The sequence below is a fragment of the Corvus brachyrhynchos genome, unplaced genomic scaffold (assembly GCF_000691975.1).
Source record: "Corvus brachyrhynchos isolate BGI_N302 unplaced genomic scaffold, ASM69197v1 scaffold530, whole genome shotgun sequence".
Classification (NCBI taxonomy): Eukaryota; Metazoa; Chordata; class Aves; order Passeriformes; family Corvidae; genus Corvus; species Corvus brachyrhynchos.
In genome coordinates, this window is record NW_008235754.1 from 11,820 (window position 1) to 21,077 (window position 9,258).

General features: G+C 52.9%; 1 protein-coding gene across 1 annotated transcript in view; it reads right to left on the bottom strand.

The window, feature by feature from the left end:
- Window positions 1-6: 6 nt before the first annotated feature.
- LOC103625277 (gastrula zinc finger protein XlCGF49.1-like) overlaps window positions 7-9,258 on the bottom strand; it is a 9,455-nt gene continuing 203 nt past the window's right edge. The window contains exon 2 of the mRNA XM_017726469.1: window positions 7-2,844. Coding sequence (XP_017581958.1) covers window positions 2,096-2,764 — 669 coding nt within the window. The 5' untranslated portion in view covers window positions 2,765-2,844 and the 3' untranslated portion in view covers window positions 7-2,095. The remainder of the gene's footprint in view (window positions 2,845-9,258) is intronic.

Genomic DNA, 9,258 nt, shown 5'->3' on the forward strand with positions numbered 1-9,258 from the left:
GAAGCAGTGGGGGCAGGACGGGAAAACGTGTGGTAGGACCTCCCAAACCAAGAGCGGGGGATGGTGGGCTGGGGATCTGGGGACGATGAGAAAGGGATGGAAGGTTTGGTCTGGGAGGGATATGGGATCCACAAAGCTCAGTGAAAGGGGCAAGTCAGACCCCCATAGTGGGAGGTGGGTGGCATCCCTAAACCAAGTTCTGGGGAAACCTGGAGATTGGAGGTATGATGGGAAGGGAGTGTGAGAGGGTGGAGAAGAGGGTCTTTCGACTTCCAAAATGAGTGTGAAGGGGCTGAGTTCCCAATACTGAACCAGGGGGTTGGGGACACCCTGAAACCAAGCTGTGAGGGGAGCTGGGGATTGCAGGGACCATGGGAAATGGATGGGAGAATAAGGAAAACTGGGGGTGCGACAGTGGGCAGGGGCATCCCACAGGGGTCCTGTAGCCGGATGCTCTAATCAAATGAGGTCAAACAACACTAACAATGCCCTGTTTGCATACATGCCAAGCAGTAGATGAAGAAGGGGGCTCCCACTGCTTTTGGGGTTGAATGAGAGTGAGGTAAAATACAGTAGATCTGTTAAAATACCAGGATAAAGGAACAATCAAGTGATTCCACTGATAATTTATCCAAAGCTGCTGAGCTGGCACAGCTGCCTGAGCACATCTGACTGACAGTGCAGGACTTCAGACTGTAACAGCCCCATCCCAGACTTTGACTGCAGGGTCCTGACATATCCATTCTTAGGGGGAGAGGGATGTGGAGATTCTTCCCTGGAATAAGGACACCCCTCAAGGACTGGAGCTCCCACTGATGTGCAAGGTGGGGACACAGGGACCTCCCACTGCACAGCCCGGCTGCTTTTGGAGTGTCAGCACACGTTTGCGCTGGGGACTGTGCGTGGGGGGGGGAGCTTGGTAACAAGAAAATGTCACTGGAAATCGATAACTAAACTCTCTAATTCTGTAATTTCACTAATAGAAAGCAGCTTTACTTTATTTTGGTGCCAGGTGTGTGCAGGGGATGTCTCCCCATATCACACACATTCAGCTAGAATTTGTTTGTTTGTATCTATATAACTAATACATATTAATACATTTCCCAAACTCATACATATATGCTAAACATTCCCCTCGAACTCTTTTACATATTTCAATCACTTCTTGGAACTCATTTACATTAGAGTAGGGGTCATTTGAGGGTCTCTGGTGGTGACTTGGGGAACATCCCATTCCTCAAATTATCCCTGTTTGGTCACAGGCCTCAAAAAACCAGTTCTTTTTGAATGCATTCCAGCTCTGAACATGGATCGCCAGGTCTCTGCACAATGTGGGTCACTGTGGATCATCCAGTGTGGGTCCTCCGATGGGTGAAGAAGTTGGAACAATAAACAAAGCTCTTCCCCCAGCTGGGGCGCTCACATGGCTTCCTTTACTGGTGGGTGCATTTGTGTGAGGTCAAGGCAGAGCTGCAGGAGAAGCTCCTCCCACACTCCCAACACTCATAGGGTTTCTCCCAAATGTGGATGTGTTGGTGGGTGATGAGGTTGGAGCTACAGTTGAAGCTCTTCCTGCAGCTGGTACAGTGGAGGGGCCTCTACTCTGTGTGCATCCCCTGATGCCTGATGAGATCTGAGCTATTCTGAAACCTCTTCCCATGCTCAGGGCACTCGTAAGTCCTCAGTGTGGATGTTCTGGTGGCAGATCAGGTCAGAGCTGATGCCAAAGCTCTTCCCACATTCCTAACACTTGTAGGGCCATTCCCCAGTGTGCAAGCACTGGTGGGTAATGAGGCTGGAGCCATCGCTGAAACTCTTCCTGCATTCCTCACACTGGTAGGGTTGTTCTCCTCTTCATCTGCTGGTGAATCAGGCAGTAGCTCCATCTAAAGCTCAATACGCATTCCCCACAGTTGTAGGGCCGTTCCCAAGTGTGCAGACACTGGTGGGTGATGAGGCTGGAACTCCAGCTGAAGCTCTTCCCACATTCCAAGCACTTGTATGGCTTCTCCCCAATGTGCAGGTGCTGGTGGGTGATGAGCTTGGAGTTTCAATTCAAGCTCTTCCTGCAGTCATGGCACTTGCAAGGCTTCCCTTACTGATGGGTCCATTGGTGTCTGGTCAAGGCAAAGCTCTGGTTGAACCTCTTCCTACATTCCGGACAGTCATAGGGCCTCTCCTCCGTGTGTGTCTGCTGATGCCTGATGAGACCTGAGCTGCTCCAAAACCTCTTCCCACACTCAGGACACTCGTAAGGCTTCTCCCCGCTGTGGATGCACCAGTGGATGGCAAGGTCGGACCTGTGGACAAAGCTCTTCCTGCACTCAGGGCACTTGAAGGGCCGTTCCCCTGTATGCAGGTGCTGGTGGGTGAGGAGTTTGAAGCTCTGGCTGAAACTCTTCCCACATTGCCCACACTCATAGGGACATTCCCCTGTGTGCACACGCTGGTGAGCGGCGAAGGTGGAGACATCATTGAAGCTCTTCCCACATTCCCCACACTCGTAGGGCCGTTCCCCAGTGTGGATCCTCTGGTGGCGGATCAGGTGGGAGCTCTGGCTGAAGCTCTTCCCACATTCCAAGCACTTGTGGGGCTTCTCTCTATTGTGAAGCTGCTCATGGACCACCAGGTCCGAGCTCTGGCTGGATCTCTGGCCGCCTTCCTGGCACAGGGTGGGTCTTTCCTCTTTGGAGCTCCATAGGCTGGGTTTGCAGCCCCTCCTCATGCAGGATCCTCTTTCCTCCCCATTGAATTCCTGCGCCATGAAGCCACTCAAAATGGCCTCTTCCACCAGGTTCTGCTGGGGGAATTTGTCCTCTTTGGTCTCTGTCCACAGCTCATTCCCTGAGGGAGGAAGGAGGAAGGAAGAAGAAGAGGAAAGAACAAAAAGAAGGAAGAAAGAGAGGATGGAATTAAATAAAAATAAAAAAGGAGAGAAATGAGCAAGAAGGAAAAAGGAGAAAAAAGAATGAGAGGAAGGAACATGTAAAGAAAGTAGTGAGGAGTGGAAGTAGGAGAGGAAGGAAGAAGGTGAGGAAGAAAAATGGAGAAAAGAGGAGGAGAAAAAGGAACAAAGAGAAGGAAGAAACATGAAGGAGCAGGATGAAGAAGAGAAAGGAAGGAGAGGAAGGAAGAAGGGGAAAACAAGAAGGAAAAAGTAGAAGGAAGGAGAGGGAGGAACAAGGAGAAGAAAGGAGAGGAAAAGGATCAAGGAGAGGAAGAAAAGAAGGAGAACAAGGAGAGATTGGGTTTCTGGTTTTGTTTGTTGTTACTGCTGTTGTTGTTGTTTGTTTGCCATGTTATAGTAAAGAACTGTTATTCCTTTTCCCATATCTTTGCCTGAAAGTCCCTTAATTCCAAAGTTATAATAATTCGGAGGGAAGGGGGTCATATTCTCTGTTCCAAGGGAGGTTCCCAACTTCCTTGGCAGACATCTCTCTTTCAGACTGAGACACCATACCAGTGGGATCCATGGACACTCCGTTGGACAGGAGATCACAGCTGGAAACCACCTGCACTGTGGGGAGACCTGGGAACGAGGAGAGAACGGACCCATGGAGTCGTGTCCCAGCCCCACAGAGCCCCTTGCAGCTCCCTGGATTCCTTTCAGAATTAGCCAGGCCCACGGATCCCATCCCCAGAGATCCACCCCATTCCCACAGATCCCAGCCCAGCCCCCAGCTCCCCCCACTCCCCCGGCTCTGGTTGTACTGGCTCTGTCTCCACGTCACTGTTGGCCACGTGCCAGTTACTCTCCTTGAGCCAGGTCTGGCTATCCCAATGTCCCGGGTCTGGCTATCCCAGTAACCCGGGTCTGGCTGTCCCAGTATCCCGGGTCTGGCTATCCCAGTATCCTGAGTCTGGCTATCCCAATATCCCGGGTCTGGCTATCCCAATATCCTGGGTCTGGCTATCCCAATGTCCCGGGTCTGGCTATCCCAGTAACCCGGGTCTGGCTGTCCCAGTATCCCGGGTCTGGCTATCCCAGTATCCTGAGTCTGGCTATCCCAATATCCCGGGTCTGGCTATCCCAATATCCTGGGTCTGGCTATCCCAATGTCCCGGGTCTGGCTATCCCAGTAACCCGGGTCTGGCTGTCCCAGTATCCCGGGTCTGGCTATCCCAGTATCCTGAGTCTGGCTATCCCAATATCCCGGGTCTGGCTATCCCAATATCCTGGGTCTGGCTATCCCAATGTCCCGGGTCTGGCTATCCCAGTAACCCGGGTCTGGCTGTCCCAGTATCCCGGGTCTGGCTATCCCAGTATCCTGAGTCTGGCTATCCCAATATCCCGGGTCTGGCTATCCCAATATCCTGGGTCTGGCTATCCCAATGTCCCGGGTCTGGCTATCCCAGTAACCCGGGTCTGGCTGTCCCAGTATCCCGGGTCTGGGGGCTGGGAAATGCAAGAATGGGGGCCCAGCGGTCCCAGGGTCAGGGAAAAGGGTGGGTCTGGGGGCTGGGAGAGGCGGGGTGGCCAGGAAAATGTTGTGATGGTGGCAGATAAGGGGGTGCAGGGGGGTCTCAGTGCCAGGGAAATGGGTAAAAGGACATCCTGGTTCTCAGGAATGGATAAGGGGGATCTAAGGGTCAAGGAAAGGGGAGTGCAGGGACTGGGAGAGGTAGAAGGGAGTTCCAGGGGGTCCCTGTGCCCAGGACAGGGGAGTCCATGGTTTCCTAGAAAAGGGGGGTGACAGGGTGGGGACACCCAGCATGGAGTCCAAGGGGTCTCCGGTTTTTCAGAAAGGTGGGGCTGGTGGCTGGGAAAGGCAGGAATGGGGATCCAAGGCATTCCAGGGCGTCCCAGGGTGTATTGGTTTTGCATGGCCTGGTTTTTGGTAGCAGGGCGGCCATAGAGGTGGCTCCTGTGAGATGCTGCTGGAAGCTTCCACCATGTCCAGCAGCGCCAATCCCCGATGGCTCTGAAGATGGACATGCTGGTGGCCAAAACTGGGCCAATGAGAGAGGCTGGTAATGCCTCTGGGATAACAGATTTAAGAAGAAAATCAAAACAAAGTCACAGTTTTGGCTTCTGGTCAGAGAAGAGGAGGAGATGAGAAAGTGCGAGGGAAACAACATGGAGGGACCAAGGTCAGTGGAGAAGGAGGGAGAGGAGGTGCTCCAGGCTCTGGAGCCAAGATTCCCCTGCAGGCTGTGGTGAAGAGCATGGGGAAGCAGCCCCTGGGCATCCACGGGGGATGCAGAGATCCACCCACAGCCTGGGGGGAAGGTGCTCACACCGGAGCAGGTGGATGCCTGGAGGAGGCTGTGATCCAGTGAAAGACCCAGTGGAGAGAGAGGGCCCTGCTCCCAGGCTGGAGCAGCCTGGCCTTGGAGGACTGCACCCTGTGGAAGACAGACCCATGGCGCAGCAGTTTTGGGAGGACTGTGTGCCCGTGGGAGGGGCTTATTTTACTTCTCATTATCATCCTCTGATTCTGTTAGCAATATATTCACCTTGTAACTTTAAGTTAAGGCTGTTTTGCCCTTGAAGTGTTTCTCCCGGTCCTTATCTCACTCATGAAGCCTTCACTAATTTTTTTCCCCTCTCTCCTCTGCACAGCTATGGCAGAGGACGGTGAGCGTTTATCCCATTTGCCCCCAGCATGGTCTCAATTGTCCCCCGCAGGCTCCTACTCACTCCCAGTATGATCCCAGTATGATTCCAGTCTCCCTCAGTGTGATTGCAGTCTCCCCTGGCATGGGCCCAGCTGCTCCCAGTATGATGTCAGTACGACCCCAGTACAGCCCAATCACTGCCAGTATGATCTCAGTACGATCCCAGTACAAAGCAGTCACTGCCAGTGATGCCACTCCTGGGATCCCCCAGCCCTCTCTGCGTTCCCCCTCCCGGCTCTCCAGGCTCTGAGAGGAGCCCCAAGGGCTGCAAGTCCCCACCCAGGGTCCCCAGCAAGGCCCAGTTTGGATGTGCAGCCCCCAATGTTCCCAGTTTCCCTCTCCTTTCCCCGGGCCGGGATCCCCCGCCCCCAGTGGGTGGGAGCAATCCATGCTCTTGCCAGAGATATGAAATAGTGTGCAGTTGTATATGACTGCCTGGCTGAAGGCTTGACACTCAGGCAAATAAATGAGTCTGGCAAGCATCTGGCCACTGTCTTTGCAAAGGAGTCTGCACATGTCTTCGCAAGTGAAATTACTTGCAAGAAAAGCATGTAAAATCTGTTGATTATCTCATAAATTTGTACTCTCCCTTTATCCCCCCACCTAAGTCAGGGAGATACACAGATAGATTTAAACTGGGGAGCCTTATATACTTCTCTTTCAAGTTCTGAGTTTTCTGTCTAGTTGGAAGTACTCTCCAAGTTGCTCCCTATTTCAGTCTGCTACTTAATCATATTACTTTGTTGAGAAAATGCTAATATTTAGTGCATCTCCTTGCACTAAAAATCCCCACTCTAATGTCTGAGTGTTTTACAAATAGTATCAGCAATGGAAGTTCACACACCACATGAAGTCTCTCATTTCAAGAAAAAATTCTTCTCAGGATGGGAAAGGGGCTCAGGGGTCCCGGGGCCGGGAAATGGCTGCTCCCAGTATGAGCCCAGTTCCCCCCACGAGTGGTTCCAGTTTCCTCATCAGTCCCAGTATGAGCGCAGTCAGTCCCGGTATGATCCTGGTCACTTCCCCTCACTCCCTGTAGGATCTCTGTTGCTCCCAGTATGAACCCAGTCACTCCCAGTCATTCCCCATTATGATGCAATTTTTCCCCAGCATGGTCCCAGTTGCTCCCAGTTCTTCCCACTTTTGTCTAGTGTGTTCCCAGTTTTCCCAGTTACCCCTTGTGTAGTCCCAGTCACTCCCAGTATGATGCCAGTCTCTTCCAGCAGGGCCCCAGTCACTCACACTTGTCCCCACTGTGGCCCCAGTGTGGTCCCAGTTCCCCCCAGCACATTCCCAGTTGCTCCCAGTGTGGTCCCAGTCACTAACCACATGATCTCAGACACTCCCAGTATATCCCAGTTGCCCTGAACATTCTCGTGGTCATTCCCAGGCACTCCCAGTTACCTCAGCATGGTTCAGTTGCCCCCCAGTTTTATCCCAGTCACTGCCCATACATTCCAGTTGTCACCAGCATGCACCCTGTTGGTCCCAGTTGCTCCTAGTGTGTGAGCAGTTGGCTCCCAGCATGGGCCTGATAGTTCCCAGTAACTCCCAGTAAGTTTCCACTGACACCCACTATAATCCCAGTATGATTGTAGCTACTCCTAGTATGATCCCAATCACTTTCAGTCTAATCCCAGTCACTTCCAGTATGATGCCAGTGGCTCCCAGTGTGCTCCCAGTTGCTCCCTGTCAGTGCCAGCATGACCCTAGTAGCCTCCAGTAGGATCCCAGTCACTTTCAGTATGATGCCAGTGGTTCCCAGTGTGCTCCCAGCTGCTCCCTGTCAGTGCCAGCATGAGCCCAGTAGCCTCCAGTAGGATCCCTGTGACTCCCAGTATATCCCAGTCACCCCCAGCATGCTCCCAGTCATTCCCACTTCTTCCCAGTTGCTTTCAGCATGATTCCAGTTGCTCACAGCCACTCCCAGCCAATCCCAGTATGATTCCAGTCAACCTCAGTGTGATCCCAGTCTCACCCAGCATGGATGCAGCTGCTCTCACTGTAATCCCAGTATGACCCTTGTTGCTCCCAGCATAGTTCCAGGTGTTCCCGGTTCCTCCCAGTATGATCCATATTGCCCCCAGTTGCCTCTAGTATAGTCCCAGTCTCAGCATGGTTCCAGTCACGCCCAGTTTCCCCCAGTGTGGCCCCAGTCACTGCTACATGCTCCCAGTTGCCCCCAGTGTGGTCTCAACTGTTCCCAGTGTGGTTACAGACACTCCCAGTATATCCCAGTTGGCCTCAGCATGCTTGTAGTCATTCCCAGTCACTCCCAGTTGCCCCAGTAAGCTTCTAGTTACCTCAGAACAATCCCAGTCTTTCCCAGTTGCTCCCAGTATGATTCCAGTTGCCCCACTTGTGGTCTCAGTCCCCTCAGCATGGTTCCAGTACCTTCCAGTTGATCCCAGTTGCTCCCAATGTGTCCACATTTTCCTCCCAACATGGGCCCAGTAGCTCCCAGTAACCCCAGTCAGGTTCTATTCACCCCCACTGTAATCCCAGTGGCTCCCAGCATGATCCCAATGGGACCCATGGTCACTGCCAGTATGGTTCCAGTCAGTTCCAGTATGATCCCAGTCACTTTGGCTACAATCCTAGTCACTCCCAGTATGGTCCCAGTTGGAGCCAGTCATCCCCAGCATTGTTACAGTCACCCCCAGTATGACGCCAGTCACTCCCAGATACTCCTTGTATTATTCCAGTCATGCCCAGAGTGACTCCCTCTCACTGCCAGTGTGGGCTCAGTTGTTACCAGTATGAATCCAGTAGTTCCCAGTCACTCCAAATATGATCCCATTTCCTCTCAGTGTGGTCTCTGTTGCTCCCAGTCACCCCCAGTATGGTTCCAGTCATGGCCAGTACCTTTCCAGTCACTCCGAGTCTGATTCCAGTAGGATCCCAGTCATTTTCAGATACTCCCAGTACTATTCCAGTCACTGCCAGTATGATCCCAGCTAGTTCCAGTAGGATCCCAGTATGACTGCGGCATGGGAACAGCTGCTCCCATTATCATCCAATGTGGTTCCAGTTGCTCCCATTTACCCCACTATGGTTTCAGTCTCTCCCAGTGCATCCCAGTTGCTCCCAGCATGTTCCCAGTCACTCCCCATTGCCCTAAGTTGCTTCCAGTCTGATCCCAGTTGCTCACAGCCACTCCCAGTCACTGTCGGTGCAGTCCCAGTTGCTGCCAGTATGAGCCAGTATGATCCCAGTCTCCCCCAGCATGGTTCCAGTAACTCCCTGTTCCTCCCAGTGTGATCCCAGTTGCATCCAGTTGCTCCTAGTATAGTCCCAGTCACTCCCCATATGATCCCAGTCCCTCCCAGCATGGTCCCAGTCATGCCCAGTTGCCCCCAGTGTAGACCAGTCACTCCCACTTTCTCCCAGTAGCCCCAGCATGGTCCTGGTTGTTCACAGTGTGGTTCCCGTCAATCCCAGGATGGTTACAGACACTCCCAGTATATCCCAGTTGGCCTCAGCATGCTTGTAGTCATTCCCAGTCCCACCCAGTAGCCCCAGTAAGCTTCCGGTTACCCCAGTACAAAGCAGTGACTGCCAGTGATGCCACTCCTGGGATCCCCCAGCCCTCTCTGCGTTCCCCCTCCCGGCTCTCCAGGCTCCGCGAGCAGGCCCATA